We start from the raw sequence: 17,391 nt of genomic DNA, 5'->3' as shown, positions 1-17,391 counted from the left end.
CGTGATGAGGTCGCAAAAACATTAGCCGAATTAGAATCTCAAGGTGTAATTGAACGTGTGCAGGCTTCTCTCTGGGCCTCACCCTTAGTAATTTTGCCCAAACCTTCCGGAAAATTGAGACTTTGCGTGGACTTCAAGGCAACTGTGAATCCACAACTTGTGACTGCTACTTTTCCTTTGCCCCGCCCGGAAGATCTTTTTGACAAACTGTGCCCGGGAAAATATTTTTCAAAATTGGACCTAGCAGATGCGTACTTGCAGATACCTGTGGACGAAGAATCCCAGCGCGTCTTAGTGGTTAACACGCATCTTGGCTTGTATCGCTTCAAAAGACTGCCATTCGGGTGTGCATCCGCCCCTGCTTTATTTCAGCAATATTTACAAACTATTTGTGCGTCGGTCCCTACTGCTGCGAACTATCTGGACGATATTGTGATCTCAGGAAAGACAGAAGCCGAACATTTGCAGAATCTCCGGACCTTATTTCAGGTCTTGCGTCAGAATGGTCTTCGCTTGAGGAAGGACAAATGTGTGTTTTTTGCTCGTGACTTACCGTACCTGGGGCATGTCATAAATGCCCAAGGTATACATCCGAGTCCAGAGCACCTTCGTGCCATTCAGGACTTGCCGTCACCGCAGAACTTACAACAGCTACAGAGTGTGCTGGGTAAGGTAAATTATTATCATCGGTTTGTGCGCAATGCTTCTTCTATTTCAGCTCCGCTTCATCGCTTACGCCGTACAGGTGTTCCGTTCGTCTGGACGACGGAATGCGAACGCGCCTTTCGCCAGTTGAAATCGGCGTTACTTTCAAATACTTGCCTTACGCCATTCGATCCCCGAAAACCCCTTTTGTTGATGGTAGATGCCTCGGATTTCGGGATCGGTGCTGTGCTTGCGCACAAGGATGGCTCGCATGATCGCCCTATTGCCTTTGCGTCCAAATTGCTCTCCTCTGCGCAAAGAAATTATTCACAAATAGAGAAAGAAGCTTTGGCTCTTGTGTTTGGTGTAACAAAGTTTCACGATTTCTTGTATGGTCGTCACTTTACCATCATCACGGACCACAAACCGTTGACATCACTTTTTCATCCGACCAAGCCTGTACCTCCACGTACAGCGCAGAAATTCATTCGCTGGTCACTTTTTCTCTCGCAGTACCGCTACGATATCTTGTATCGGTCCACTGCTAAGCACGGCAACGCTGATGCGTTGTCCCGTTTGCCTGTTGCTGAGGATAAAGCATTCGATTCTTCCGAACTTGCTTGCATGTTCATTGATTCGGAAACCGATGACGTGGTCGCATCGTTTCCGATTGATTTTCGTCGTGTAGCTACTGCCACAGCTGCTGACCCTGTCCTTGCTTCCGTTTTGCGTTTTGTTGCTACGCAATGGCCCTTGTCAAAGTCACGGATCGAGGATCCTTTGGTTCGCCGTTTTTTTGCTCACAAGGAGAGACTTTTTGTCCGACGTGGTGTTTTGTTGTTGCGTTCCGATAATGATCAATCCCGAGTCGTGGTCCCACGTTCGTTACAGTCCTCTGTCTTAAAGCTTCTTCACCAAGGCCATTGGGGTATAGTGCGAACGAAACAACTTGCTCGACAGCACTGTACTTGGTTCGGAATCGATGCTGCGATTACGAATATGTGCTCCTCTTGCGTGGCGTGTGCCGAACAACAATCCGCACCGCCGCGGAAATTCTTTGCGTGGCCGAAAGCCACTTCCCCTTGGCAACGCTTGCACATCGATTTTGCTGGTCCATTCTGGAATGCTCGATGGTTGGTTGTGGTCGATGCTTTCAGTAATTTTCCTTTTGTTGTCCGGATGTCTTCCACGACGTCTTCTGCCACCATCCAAGCCTTGTCTGCTATCTTTTGCATTGAGGGTCTTCCGCAGACTATTGTTTCCGACAATGGCCCACAATTCATGTCCGCAGAATTTCAGTCGTTCTGCAAGGCCAATGGTATTCAACATCTGACGTCCGCGCCGTTTTCGCCTCAGTCAAACGGTGCCGCGGAACGATTGGTCCGGACTTTCAAGTCACAGATGTTGAAGTTGAAAGAGTCGCATTCTCGGGAGGACGCTTTGTTGCTCTTTTTGTCTTCCTATCGCTCTCAGCCCCGCGATGGTCGCTCGCCGGCTGAGTTGCTCCATGGTCGTCCTCATCGAACTCTGATGTCTTTGCTGCATCCGCCACATCAGGTTCCTGTGCAGCGGCAGACTCCTGCTTTTGCTCCTGGCGACGTTGTCTATTATCGCAACTATCGCGGTTCACAGCGTTGGCTCGCAGGGCGCATTCTTCGCTGCCTCGGCCGCGCGATGTATTTGGTTTTGGGGGCCTCTGGTGAGGTGCGTCGGCATCTCAATCAGCTGCGCCTCTGTCGTCGCCTGGGTTCTGCCGCTCCCCGTCTGCTTTCAGCGACGGAGCCGTCAGGTCAGCGCCCTGGGGACCCATCTACTGGCTCGCCTCATCCCCAGGTGTTACCGACGATGCCTTCCATTTTGCCTCCTGGCGTCGCGCCGCCGCAGCCGCCGCCGGCGCCGCCCGCAGCGGACGCTTCGCTGCAACCGCATGGCGCCTCCCTGGGTCACGCGCCGCCGCTCGCTTCCCGTGACCAGCCGTCCTCCGCCATGGACTTCTTGCCCGCTCCGGACCAGATGTCGTCTTCGCCCGTCGGGTGCTCCGACCGCATGGAGGTCGACCCAGCGGCTCCTCTTATATCATTCCGTGCGCAAACACCTCATGTTGACGTGCACCCTGGACTAGGTTTGCAGGCGTTTCCTAGCTCCCCTCGGACCGAATGGCCGGGTGCGGGTGGCACAGCCTCGCCTGTTGTTAGGCTCCCCACCTCATCGCATACGTCAACATGGGGTCCTCCCCACGGCGGGCGGAAGCCTTATCTCACGACCGTTCGCCGATTTGCGGGGGAGGAATGTGGTGTCACCGCTAGACACCACACTTGCTAGGTGGTAACTTAAATCGGCCGCGGTCCTGTAGTACATGTCGGACCCGCGTGTCGCCACTGTGTACTCGCAAACCTAGCGCCACCACATGGCAGGTCACAAGACACGGACTTGACCTCGCCCCAGTTGTACGGACGACATAGCTTGCGACCTGACGTATCAAGTCATTCTCTCATTTGCCGAGAGACAGTTTAAATAGCCTTCAGCTAGTCCATCGCTACTACCTAGCAAGGCGCCATGTGTATCATTGCTAATTGCTTACTACTATGCAAGAGATGTATTTCAACAAGAACAAGACTACATTAAAGTTAAGTATATTAAAATCTCTCTTCTTTTCTTTATAGTTTTCATCCAGTCTCCTGTTTCAGAATTTACGCCCGTCTGCGTTAGTTTCGCGTGCACCTAGCCACTCATTGTGTCGAGACCTTAGGGAATCGACACAACAACAAGTCTCCTAGTAACAAACATAGACCCTAATTTGAGGAAGAAATTTCCAAGAATGTACGTTTAGGAGCACAGAATTGTACGGTTGTGAATCATGCACTACGGGAAAACAGGAACAGAAGAGAATCGAAACATTTGAGACGTGATGCTAGAGAATATTCATGAAAACTGGGTGTACTGCTAAGGTAAGGAATGAAGAGTATCTCCGGAGAATCGACGAGGAAAGGAATATACGAAAAAACACTGACAAGAAGACAAGAAAAAGGGACAGGAAAGTAGGACATCTGTTAAGACATCACGGAGAACATTTCTTGATCGATACTGCGAAACAAATCTCTTCACCAACTGCGACATGGCCGCGTATACAAACAGTGATCCAATACTGTCAAATGTTTTTTTATTGCAGTCTTTGATCACAATATGAATTCTTTAGACGATGACCGGTTTCAGTCCGTAATGACCATCCTCATATCTTTTTTTCACATGGTGTAAAAAAGATCTGAGGATGGTCATTACGGACTGAAACCGCGGTCATCGTCTAAAGAATTCATATTGTGATCAAAGAGTGGAATAAAAAACGTTTGACAAATCTCTTCTACTGCAAGCTCTTTTGTTCCACAATGCATTCCTTAAGAGCTATGACCACTTGTTCATCTTCGCTACTTTGAAACACAACTCTTCTAATGGACAACCGCGTATAACTTTTAAGGTATGCATTTTAGAGCACATGTTTACTGGACATTATTTTCTTGTATTTGTCCATGGTTCAAATGGCTCTAAGCACTATCATTCCCCTAGACTTAGAAGTACGTAAACCTATCTAACCTAAGGACATGACACACATCCATGCCCGAGGCAGGATTCGAACCTGCGGCCGTAGTAACCGCGTGGTTCCCGACTGAAGCGCCTAGAACCGCTCGATCACAGCGGCCGGCTAGAAATGCTTCGCAGAATCGAAGATCGAGAATTGTTCATAGCTCTTAAGGAATGCGTTTTAGAGCCCATGCTTATTTTTTTATTTCTAATGATCATTTCCGTCGTATCCCTGAATATTGTTGACCCTTAATATATATATATATATATATATATATATATATATATATATATATATATATATCAGTCCTGAGACTGGTTTGATGCAGCTCTCCATGCTACTCTATCCTGTGCAAGCTTCTTCATCTCCCAGTACCTACTGCAACCTATACCCTTCTGTATCTGTATAGTGTCTTCATCTCTTGGTCTCCCTCTACGATTTATACCCTCTACGCTATCCTCCAGTACTAAATTAGTGATCCCTTGACGCCTCAGAACATGTGCTACCAACCGATCCTTCTTCTAGTCAAGTTGTGCCACAAACTTCTCTTCCCCCTAATCCTATTCAGTACCTCCTCATTAGTTATATGATCTACCCATCTAATCTTCAGCGTTCTTCTGTAGCACCACGTTTCGAAAGCTTCTATTCGCTTCTTGTCCAGAATAGTTATCGTCCATGTTTCACTTCCATACATGGCTACGCTCCATACAAATACTTTCAGAAACGACTTCCTGACACTTAAATCTATACTCGATGTTAACAAATTTCTCTTCTTCAGAAACGCTTTCTTTGCCATATACATAAACCCTGCTGGAATCCATGCTGTACTGAGAGTGGTTAGTGGAGGTACTCACGAGCGTGGCGGCGAGCCCGGCGGCGACGGCCCACCCCCAGCCGCCCTCCGGCGCCGCGCCGGCGGTCCTCTTGCTGCTGCTGTCGGCGCCCGCTGCCATCTGCCCAGTTGTGCCGCCGCTGCCGCTGCCGCTGCCGCTGCCGCTGCCACCTTCCGAGCGAGTTCGCCCCGCCGACTCAGCGCCGCCGCGTCCGACCGCCACGGATGTAGACTGCAGGCCAGCCCCCACTACAACACACGCAGACGGTCACACGTGACGGGACGGGGCGGTCGCGTGGCCGGCCGGCCACTGCGCATTGCGTAACGACGGCACCTCCACCAACACTACCGTACATCGGTACTGGGCCGCTTTATGTAAGGAACCTGTCCGTGTTGTACACTCCTAGTAGTAGCTCCTAGTGCACTTGTCCTTCATCGATAGGTCACTACTCCCTACTGATCAAACCCGGCAACTACGCCAACATATTAAAACACTAAATGTTCAAATGTGTGTGAATTCCTAATGGACCAAACTGCTGAGGTCATCAGTTCCTAGACTTACACACTACTTAAACTAACTTATGCTAAGAACAACACACACACACACCCATGCCCGAGGGAGGACTCGAACCTCCGGGGGGAGGGGCCTCGCAGTCCGTGACATAGCGCCTCAAACCGCGCGGCCACTCAGCGCGCTGTTAAAACACTGTGTCAGATTACGACGAGAAAAGGAGGAGAACTGGGACTGACGTCCAACTGACGACGAGGTCATTACAGAGGCGATCTAAAAGCTCGTAAGGACATGAGGAGACAGGATGCCAAGGAGAATCAGCCGTGTCCTTTTCAAAGGAACTGCCGAGTGTCCTTTTTAGAGGACCGGTGCCTTAATCGATTCAGGGAAACCACTGGAAGCTCACATCTGGCTGGTTGGCCGGGAATTTAAACTGTACTCGTCCCGAATGCGAGTCCATTGTTGTAGCCACTGTGTCACTGCTTTCGCTAACTGAAATGGAACACACATAGTCGCCTTCGTATAGTACAGCACTGTTCATAACGAAGCAATTCACGCGCGACTCTCTACGCACCTTCAAAGATTCAGTGCTGCCGATATTTGTATCGTCGAACTGTCTCTCCAACGCTTGGTTGTCCACCGAGATACGAAGTGTACGTTCTGTGTTTAGAAAGGTGGAGACAGGTATGGGCAGAAGCTAAGCTGTGGAGGGAGGTCATGAGTAGTATCTAGGTAGCTCATACTGAGATCCTACAAGACTGTGGCCTTACTCTTAGAAAAACGTCGTAACACGTCCACTACTAGCATAATTGTGGGCCCTGCGCGCTTCGATTCGTTAGCTAACTTGTTCACACAAGACTCCTCTTAAGCGACCATATTGATCTCAATATCAGTGCTGACACCAGATCAACACAGAATGCTGAGAAGCAGTACTCTTGCCCCCTCATCATCCACCATACCCGGCCTCCTAGTCGCTAGATTAAAGAAGTACGCCACCACTCCTAGCCATATAAAATTGTTCAAACTTTTGTGGATATTTCTTGATGTGTTGTCTTTTGGACTCTTGTATTGGCATTTTCGGACATGGGCGTATACAGATGAGCGCAAACAGGCAATACACCTAGAAACTATTACAGCACTATTATTTAAAATAAAAGAAACAAACTGTCTGGATTTTCTTGTAAACATAACTTCAACAAATTTTGAATTAAAATGCGTAATAAATGACTTCACTGAAATAAGAAGAGCAGGCGATACCTTGAGCCGCTCCAAACAAAGGACAATTCATCCAATGAGGAACATCTGACGATGTACATGAATAGAATTAGCATTCTTAGCCTGCCTCGTCTCAAGCCCACACCGAGTTTGTCATTTTCAGTATCGGTGTCAGTGTTTTGTGAGTGGAGATGAGGTAACAGCAGAATGGACCAGGACAATGAGTGACTTCGAACGTGGAGCAGTGATAGGATATCTGAGTAACGGATCCATCAAAGACACTTCAACCCTTATAAATCGGCCCAAGCCGACTGTTCGTAACGCGGTTATCAAACGAAATACGAACAACTACAGCTAAATCAAAGGCAGGCATATCCCATACACTGACAGACAGGAACAGTCGACCATTGTAGAAAACCAGATGAAATGAGCGGAAAGTATCCCTCGTGAATTCCAAAGTGCTGACAGAAATCTAGCATAATGAGTGCGCGTTGAAGATGAAAAGGATTGCTCACAGCTGTGCATCACTACCTCATAAGCCACACATTTCTGTGGTAGAGTGGTAAGTTACGCTTGAGGTGGTGTAAAGCGAGACGACGCTTGACATTGGATGACAGTCATTTGGAATACTGAATCACACTATACACTGTGGCAATCTGATGTAAGGGTACGGGTTTGGCGAATGCTTGGAGAACTTGGCCTGCCATCGGAGACAACATTGAATTAGGGAGAAGATCATGCTATGATAAGGAGGTGTTTTTCGTGGTTAGGTCTGGTCCCCTTATTGCACTTAGGAAAATGGTACATGCGGAAGGATACGAACACATTTTATAACATTCTGTACTGCGTGCGATAGAGGAACAGTTCGGAGACGATGACTGTTTATGTCAGCATGACAATGCAACCTGTCGTAAAGCAACATCTGTGAGGCAGTGGCTTGTGAACATTCCTGAAATGGGCTGTCCTGCCAAGAGTCTCAACCTGAACCAAATGGAACATCTTTGGGGTACATTAGAACGCTGGCTTGGCTCTAGACCCAAGCGTCTAACACCACTACCTTATCTAGTTTCAGTTCTTTACAAAGAAGATTTTCAGACACCACACTGAAGGTGTCTCCTGCAGCGGTCAAACTGTCATAAAGGCGCAGGGTGGACAAACCTCATACTAATGTCTGCTAATAGCTGTCTGGATACTTATGATCATAAAGTATTCATTGAAAGATGTAAGATTATCGGTAGGGATGCAAAGGGTCCGATCGATAGTAGACCATGGGAATGTAGTGAAGAACACAAATAACCAAACTGATAAATGTGTTCTAGCGGTATGGACAGTTGACACGCTTTCAAGAAGAGGTGAGTTGAACGTTGCCCAACCATCCACATTTATGTTCTCCTGGCTTTCTTGTATTAAGTCAAAGGAGGGATGATTCCTCGTCCTAGCCAAGCTGGAGTATCTTTTCTGATGACCCAGTCATTGATGGGTCCTCAAACCTTAATCTTACATTTAACCAGTGATTATGTGTTAGCATCAGATTCAAGGCTCACCTCTTATAGGGAAGTTAGTAGCATAAAAAAACCACAGAGAGATACAAATTTATGTTGTAAGTATGGAATGATTAATAATATAGTCCATTGTTTTATTTGTAACTAGCTATTACCTGCGGTTGCGCTCACGTGTCAATAGTTTTCTTATGATGGTGATGGTGAATAAATAAACTACGAGGGTTTTCCATAAAGTTTTGCACCGTATTTTTTCTTCAACAAGTCTATATTTAACATAATAAGAACTACACACACGAAAGAATGGTGTTCTATCAACACACCATATTTTTCCACATAATCTCCATCCCGTTCTGTGGCCTTACTTCAGCGCGAAACAAAGGCGTGTGTGCCCTGTCGGTATCAATCCTTGTCCTTGTGGCGGAGCCAGTGCTTCACTGTGTGAATATCATCGTCCTCAAAATATCTTCCACGAATGCCATCCTTCAATGGCTCAAACAAGTGGAAGTCAGAGGGGGCCAAGTCAGGGCTGTAGCGTGGATGGGTTAATACTGTCCAAACCTGTTCTGCAATGTGTTCAGCAGTCCTCAGACTTGTGTGGGGCGTAGTGTTATCGTGTTGCAGCAAAACATTTCCTGGGTTGCTGTGGTGCCGAAGTCGCCGGAAGAGCTTCCTCAATTTTGTTAATATGGTTCTGAATAAATGGTACCGCCTCTAGGCATCACATCAATGAGAATCACACCTTCACAGTCCCACGAAGCAGTTGCTTTGAATTTTTTCCTTGTGTGGGGAGTGGGAATGGCGCCATTCCATCGACTATCGTTTTGTTTCGGGTTCAAAATGGCAAACCCAGGTTTCATCACCAGTCACAATGCAGGACAAGGAGGCCTTACCCCTCTGCTTCAAAACTTTGCAACAAATCAAATGTTTTTTCTGTGCGATTTGTGATCCGCCGTTAGACACCGCGAGAGCCACCTTGCACACACTTTTCAATATCCAAGAGTGCGGATAATTGCATCCACACTTCCTTTGCTGATTGGTAGATGCAGCACCAACTGTCCTCGTGAATGACAATATCAGCCTGCTGCAGCATGCCAGGTGTGATAGCCGTGGATGGTCTCCTCGACCGCTGCAAACGTACATCACACCATTTTGAAGCTGTCCTGCAGCCCCACTATCTGTCGGAAGTGACCGAAACCTGGCGCGCTCATTGAGGAGGCTTCAAATAATACATATGCAACGTTTCGCATTCGTAGAATTGTTTTCCACTGAGAAAAAAATGCGGTGCATTACTTTCTGGACAACCCTCGTACTGTACGCGCAGTAATAGCTGCAGCCCTCAAGAGGCTGTCTGTTTGGGTAAGCATAGCTCTTGATGTTATGCCCTCCTCTCCCACCTCCCAAGCTGTCGAAACGCACGATGCGTTGTCAAGCGCGGCGTCGCTACCCAGCAGTGCCTACAAGGGGGCATGGGCATGTGCGAGCATCTGTGGGTCATGCCACGGACTTAGCTATACATTATACAATAAGAACACTACAGCCGGCCGGAGTGGCGGAGCGGTTCTAGGCGCTTCAGTCTGGAGCCGCGCGACCGCTACGGTCGCAGGTTCGCATCCTGCCTCGGGCATGGATGTGTATGTTGTCCTTAGGTTAGTTAGGTTTAAGTAGTTCTAAGTTCTAGGGGACTGATGACCTCTTATGTTAATTCCCATAGTGCTCAGAGCTAAGAACACTACACAAAAATAGTGTGGAAGTATGGATTAAACACAATGAAGACTGCATAAGCAATGTATTCATTACTTCGACTCATATATCGTAGCACATATTAACGAAGAAAATCAGTTTCACAAATATCACAGTGTAATACGTACAGTTGCGACACCGTATGGCGCGAATGTTGTTACCGCTTGACAGCGGGGGCTACACTAGCAAAAATTGGTTCAAATGGTTCTGAGCACTCTGGGACTTAACTTCTGAGATCATCAGTCCCTTAGAACTTAGAACTACTGAAACCTAACTGACCTAAGGACATCACACACACCCCATCAATCTGAGACTCTTGTTAGTTAGGACTGATTGAAGAGATAGATTAGATCTAAAGAAAAGAGGCACGTTTCATCGCTGGGTCTTTTAGTCGTCGCAAGAGCGTGACAGAAATGCTCAACAAACTGCAGTGGCAGACGTTGCAAGAAAGGTATTATGTAGCACGGAGAAGTTTACCAGGAGAATTTCGAGTGAACGCATCCCGGAAAGAGTTGGACAGCATATTACTTCCTCCCACATACGTATCACGAAATGACCACGACGAGAAAATTCTAAAAATTAAAACTAATACACAGGACTACCGATAATCATTGTACCCGCGTGCCGTTGGCGCCTGGGAGGAGGGCAGTGAAACCAAAAGTACCTTCCGCCACACACCGTTAGCTTGCGGGGTACGATTAAGCTGTAGATGTAGATAACCTGCCAGATATCTGAAACCCTCTGCTCAGGATTCATAACCTTGTGTCACAGCAGACGGTGCAGCAGCCTCACAACCGAAACTTTTCTCCGGTATCTCTACTTCCTCATCCAGCATGGCCATTGCATCAGCCGTATCAGGCAAAATTCCACATAGCAAACTCGATGACAGGAATAGTTGGTCGTCTTGCGATCCTACAGATGAAGCATTCGACAGTGGAATGTAACGGAGATTCTTTCCCAGCGGCAATAAACTTCTCTCGGAGGTGGATGCTGGTAAAAACGACCTACACCTCGTATCTCCGAAAATAAATTCTCCAGGCAATCATGGCTCAGCCGTCCTGTTAAAATATAATTAATTCCGAGTGACAGAAGGTCAGAATGAAGGCCAAATAAAGAATTAATTGATGTTACCAGTTCTTTCTGGAATGACAGAAGTTGCTTTCTGTCGCCAACCTACATTCTTACAGCAAAAATACATTTTACCGAGGATCGTTTTCGAGAGCTGCTCGTTAATTCCGTAACCGATCGCTAGTGTCTTTTTGTCGACCATTCTACGAGTATTTAGAACGTCAAATGAGTCATTAACATCCCGAAAGAAATCTGCCCTCTGCTCTTCTTCTGGCAACAAATAACAAACTGTGAGCAGTGGTATTTGAAAAACGTTGCTGGGCTAGATATACAAATTGGCGGTCTCTACCTTTAACACTGAGGTGAAATTGTGACAGTTCGGCGCACATTTTAATTTCTGCTTTATCTAATGATAGCAGCGTCGCGTTTGTAATTACTTCCCCACCGGAATGCTTTACGCTGCCGTCAATAAAGTGACTGCAAAGTATTCCATCACTTCTCGGGAGCGCATCAGGAGTATTATTAACTCTTGTACCGATATTTTGGCTGACAACCTTGCAGCCATATTCCAGGTGAAGTAATCTGAGTAAGGGACGTCTTAAAATATCCACACTCTTTTCGCAGGGTCCTGTCGATGCGAAGAAAATGAAATGACGTGGTCAATATGCAGGTCGTTCCTCACACATCGATTTTTCGGTCCAAGATCGGAAACGACTGCGGCAACACTAGCTATCCATTTTAGTAACGACGCTGTCATCTGAATGTCAAACTCATAAAATATCGACTGTTTCCATCCAGAACAAAGTCTACGAGCCAAAGAACAAGCACGTTACTATGAGGGCCTACAACACGATCTTTCACTACATCAAATGTCACACTTCCATCGACGTTCATTTCGTCAAAGGCAACATATGCACACGCTCGATGTCAGAAAATGCCTGTCTCTTAGCTTCCGTCAAATGCAAAATATCACTCAACCTTCCAGTGATACAATGGAACGAGAATCATCCTTTTAAGGTTGAAATTCCAGTAGTGAAAACTCGAGTTTGTTCCTTAAAAAAGTACGTCACTTTTTAGAGATAGCCTGAAGTGTCAAAGATTTGCATATGCCCTATCTGTTCTACTTGTTTTATTATTTCTAGTCAATTGACTCTCCGATCGATACAAATGGCCTCCAGTTTCTCTGTCAACCGTCTCCCTTTTCAAAACGTGGTACAGCTTTGAGCTTTGTACTCCTGTACTCTAATACTTTCACTAAATGGTTCAAATGGCTCTGAGCACTATGGGACTTAACATCTGAGGTCATCAGTCCCCTAGAACTTAGAACTACTTAAACCTAACTAACCTAAGGACATTACGCACATCCATGCCCTAGGTAGGATTCGAACCTGCGACTGCAGCGGTCGCGCGGTTCCAGACTGTAGCGCCTAGAACCGCTCGGCCACTCCGGCCGACAAGGGAGATAGTAGTAATATGTCACTACCTTTCGGGCCAATTTGTGATATCATTAAAATTCACTTATCAGAAAGAAAACTGCAAGGTCGAAAACTCGAGTTTATCCAAGACGTATGACATTCTTCTAATTTCAGTAAATAGCTTCACATGACTACCAAAGAATTGGTAGTCCAAAATTTCATCTATTGTTAACCATTAAAGTTGTTACACATCATTTAAGCATGTATCACACACCACAGCAGCGAACATCCTGTGGCGTACGTTACACACTGTGTAACAGGTGGAATCGCCCAGTTTTTGCGAAACCTTCCAGGAGTTTCACAAAAATGAAATTTTATAAAATGGTAGGGCATATTCTGAGGCATTAAGGGCCAACCAATTTAGTATTGGAGGGCAGCGTAGAGATAAAAATCATGGAGGGAGACCAATAATGAATACACTAAACAGATTCAGAAAGATGTAGGTTGCAGTAGGTACTGGGAGATGAAGAAGCTTGCACAGGATAGAGTAGCATGGAGAGCTGCATCAAACCAGTCTCTGGACTGAAGACCACAACAACAACATTAATTTTTGAAGATACAGTGAAAACGATTCCTTTAAAAATACTTGTAATGCCTACACAGTCAACTCTAAGAAAAACGAATCACTTAGTCTTTTCTTTTAATGAACACACCGCCAATTGACTGTGTTGTTTACTTAATTACGACCCAGGTTCCACCCGTTTATGCCATATTCAAGCGACTGAGTTTATGTCATTAACATATATTGCAGGACATCAAGCTCAAAATTGATGTCCTGCAATACATATATATCAAAAAAAGTTATACATCACCTCGGTTCCAAGAGTTCCGGAACCTGTACAGAAAATTGGAACAGAGATAAAATATATATCATTTCCGCCCTTTTTATTGCTCATGAAAACCACACATTGCATGTTGCACCACCATACAGCAAGACCTTCAGAGGTGGTGGTCCAGATTGCTGTACACACCGGTACCTCTAATACCCAGTAGCACGATTTCTTGCATTGCTGCATGCCTGTATTCGTCGTGGCGTACTATCCACTAGTTCATCAAGGCACTGTTCGTCCAGATTGTCCCACTCCTCAACGGCGATTCGGCGTAGATCCCTCAGAGTGGTTGGTGGCTCACATCGTCCATAAACAGCCCTTTTAATTCTATCCCAGGAATGTTTGATAGAGTTCATGTCTGGAGAACATTCTCATCGTGGAAGTTGCGACTTCTGGTAGCTATCAATCATACAACACTATCGTAGGCATCTTCGCTACTACCACTGTCGTCGGAGACGTGTTTGGAGGCAACCCGGTCGGACTGAACGCTTTAGACAGACTATCCAGTGAGTGTAGCAAGGTGGAGGTTCCCTGCTGTCTTGGGGTGGCATTGTCTGGGACCTCACGTTCGCCGTTGGTGGTCATGGAAGGCACTGTAACGGCTGTACGATACGCGAATGTCATCCTCCGATCGATAGTGCAACCATATCGGCAGCATATTGGCGAGGCATTCGTCTTCATGAACAATTCCCGCCCCCATCGTGCACATGTTCTGAATGACTTCCTTCAGGATAACGACATCGCTCGACTAGAATGGCCAGAACGTTGTAACTGATTTCGATTTCGAAACGTACAGTAGAAAATATTGTGAAGTTTCTGCCTTACCCTTCTCTATCCTTTTTCATTTCTTACACAGACATGTATCAGTATGTCCTGCAATTTATTCGCTTAGGAACTTGTCTGCGGGCTAGAGAACTAGGAAATTACAGTTCTTTTTATACGAAATAAAGCTACTTCCACAACTTGCGAATGTTAGTTTCAGTTGCTTTGTAAAAGACGTATAATATTTTACTACGAAATACACGGTATTCACAAGGATTATTCTCAAATTCTTCATCTAGATAATGGTCCTAGCATTGTCAAAATCTGCCAGGTAACCTGTAACGTCATTTAGTCCGACAACTAAAGTAACTATAGTAATCACGAAATTGTTTCCTAGTTGAGATAATAACTGTAGAACACAGTCTCCATAGTACTGTTATTAACCGACAAATTCGTGACTTCTGTCTCACGTGTGAGAAATAGAGCGTGTACTGTTACTGTTTCTTTAGGGAGAAAACACAGAAAGTTACGTGAATTTGAGTAGATGCGTTACGACTCTTATACACGGTCGATTCACATTAATGTGACCACCGTCTATGTCCGAGGTCAACATGCAGTAACCACTCACAGACAGATGGTAGATGGCAGCACTGGCAGTGGAGGGTATATAAACCATGCGGGGATAGATCGGAACACAGTGCAGTCGTTGTCGTAATGCGGAAACGCAGGCAGTTATCTGATGTCCGAGCCATGTGTGGAATCATTTCCGAAACTGCTACGTTTGTATACTGTTCGCGTGCCACCGTGGTGAAAGTACTGTGCATGGCAAAACGGCGCTACCCAAAACCGATGTCGAGGCAACTGTGGTACACCACAGGCCAAATGACAGTTTCTTTAGGGAGAAAACACAGAAAGTTACGTGAATTTGAGTAGATGCGTTACGACTCTTATACACGGTCGATTCACATTAATGTGACCACCGTCTATGTCCGAGGTCAACATGCAGTAACCACTCACAGACAGATGGTAGATGGCAGCACTGGCAGTGGAGGGTATATAAACCATGCGGGGATAGATCGGAACACAGTGCAGTCGTTGTCGTAATGCGGAAACGCAGGCAGTTATCTGATGTCCGAGCCATGTGTGGAATCATTTCCGAAACGGCGGCTGCGGAGGGGCGAAAAGAAATGCACCTATTGAATAACTAACCGGTGAGATGAGCCAAGGGGCTACCAACAGCATCTCCTGAAAAACTATTCAGCGAACGTTGGTGCGTACCGGCATCCGCGACTGATTTGTGCACCCACGCTGACTGCTGTTCTTTGGAGGCGAAGATGGAACTTATGCCGCATCTGGACGTCCACCGAGTGACGACAGGTGGCCTTTCCAGATGAATCTCGTTCTATACTTCCCCGGAATTATTTCCTTACGGCCGTTGGCGTTTACGGCGTGAAACGTCTAAAAGCAAACACCCTGCAACCAGGAGGGAGAGTGTTATGCCGGAGCCAAGGTAGCCCCTGAGAACCGGAAACCCATACTACACCACAGAGGACGGGGTTGCCTATGACCGAAGCGTCCTAAAGCACCATGGTAAACACCAGCTATTTACATACAAGATAATGGAAACAGACATTCCAAACACTACTTCCTGCAGGGGGAGCTCGAGCCACGGTCTCCAGGAAGTATCACTACGCCAAAACCTGATTGGCTGAAGACAGCTATTTAGGGGCTAGAACCAGCCCCGAAGTTCACTCTGGATGCCTACCTCGTGGACTGCGACTGCTGAAGATTAGGTCTTCGTCTCCGAATTGGACTTTTACTAGTGTATGTGTATGTGTGTGTGTGTGTGTGTGTGTGTGTGTGTGTATGTGTGTGTGTTACCACGAACCTTTGTGGAAAATTAGAACTGAACTTTTTTTTTCCTCAATTAGGAGACTTTTACTGGCATCGTTATTGTTACCTTTCTTTTGTTGTTCAGTCATCAACCTTGTAAACGTACATAAACAAAAGTTTTGTTTGTGAAAAATTGCGAATTGTAAGTGACTACTGAAAGGGTTGGGGAATGTTACCGTGGTATTCTCGGGTTGATTTATTCATTCTGGAAGGCATAATGGATCAACACAACTACGTGTCTATCCTTGGGGATCATGTCCACCCTTGCACGCAGTTTGCTTTCGCTCGGCACGATGGCATCTACAAGTAGGACAGTACAACGTGTCACACAGCGCTTCGCGTATGTATCGTATTCGAAGAGCACGTTTACAATACTCTCCTGGCCACCAAACTTCCCGGATCTAAACCAAATCGAGAAACTGTGGGACAACCTCGTTCGGGGTGTTCGCGCCGTGGATCCTCAACCGAGAAACCTAGCGCAGCTGGCCACAACACTGGAGTTGGCATGGCTCCACATCCCTGTCTGCTCTTTCCAGAACCTCTTTGACTCTCTTGCTCCATGTCCCGTTCTCCAGAAGATAGTTATTCAGGCTTTTGATAGGTGATCATACTAATGTGACAGGTGAGTTCAGAACGTTACTTTTAATACTGGTCTGTAAGTAAAGGTATAACGTCTACGTTTTACAATCTCTTACAAGAGTGCTGAAGAAGATCGAAGGTTGTACTTGCATATATAATAGGCTTTCGTGCTCCTAATGAAGAATGATGAATGTCCTCACAAGTTGGATGATCTTCCAGCATTAACAGTCCGTAACGTAATTTTGGATTTAAAGTGTCCACCATATGCATTCCGAACATATTACATAGATTTTTATTACCGTTTTGTTGTTTTAAAAGCCTACTAGCACTGTCTGAGGGATAGAAGCTCTCCCAGTGTGTGAGCACTATTTGAGTGAAAAACCATTCAATTCGCCCTATTGTCGCAGAGAGAGATTAGTCCTCCCCGCACCGAACATCTCACGCACTCGTAACAAGGTTGTCAGAGACGTGTGTACTGTGGTTCTGTCTTGATGAAAATATCTATAAACTAGATCATCTACCGACAGCTGATCTACATACGGATTAAAAAGATTCTTGATGTACCGGCCAGCATTAACATTTGTGTAAAAGAATCTTGTTACTATGCGGACTCCAGATACAGCTCACCAAATAGCAGTCTTCAGAGTAATGACTGGCATTTTGAGATGCAAAATGGCGCATATCCTATGAGTTAACGTGCAGCGACAAGCTAAACTGTGTCTCTTCTGAAGAAATGAAAAGCTGAGCACACAAATCCCCTGA

At 46.2% G+C, this 17,391-nt stretch overlaps 1 protein-coding gene across 1 annotated transcript in view; it reads right to left on the bottom strand.

Moving 5' to 3' along the window:
- LOC126252770 (uncharacterized) overlaps positions 1-17,391 on the bottom strand; it is a 259,622-nt gene that overhangs the window by 110,526 nt on the left and 131,705 nt on the right. Inside the window, exon 4 of the mRNA XM_049953697.1 lies at positions 5,077-5,303. Coding sequence (XP_049809654.1) covers positions 5,077-5,175 — 99 coding nt within the window. The 5' untranslated portion in view covers positions 5,176-5,303. The remainder of the gene's footprint in view (positions 1-5,076; positions 5,304-17,391) is intronic.

The sequence above is a fragment of the Schistocerca nitens genome, chromosome 4, assembly GCF_023898315.1.
Source record: "Schistocerca nitens isolate TAMUIC-IGC-003100 chromosome 4, iqSchNite1.1, whole genome shotgun sequence".
Lineage (NCBI taxonomy): Eukaryota > Metazoa > Arthropoda > Insecta > Orthoptera > Acrididae > Schistocerca > Schistocerca nitens.
The sequence above is the reverse complement of the archived record's forward strand: the minus strand, read 5'-3'. Positions and strand labels throughout refer to the sequence as shown.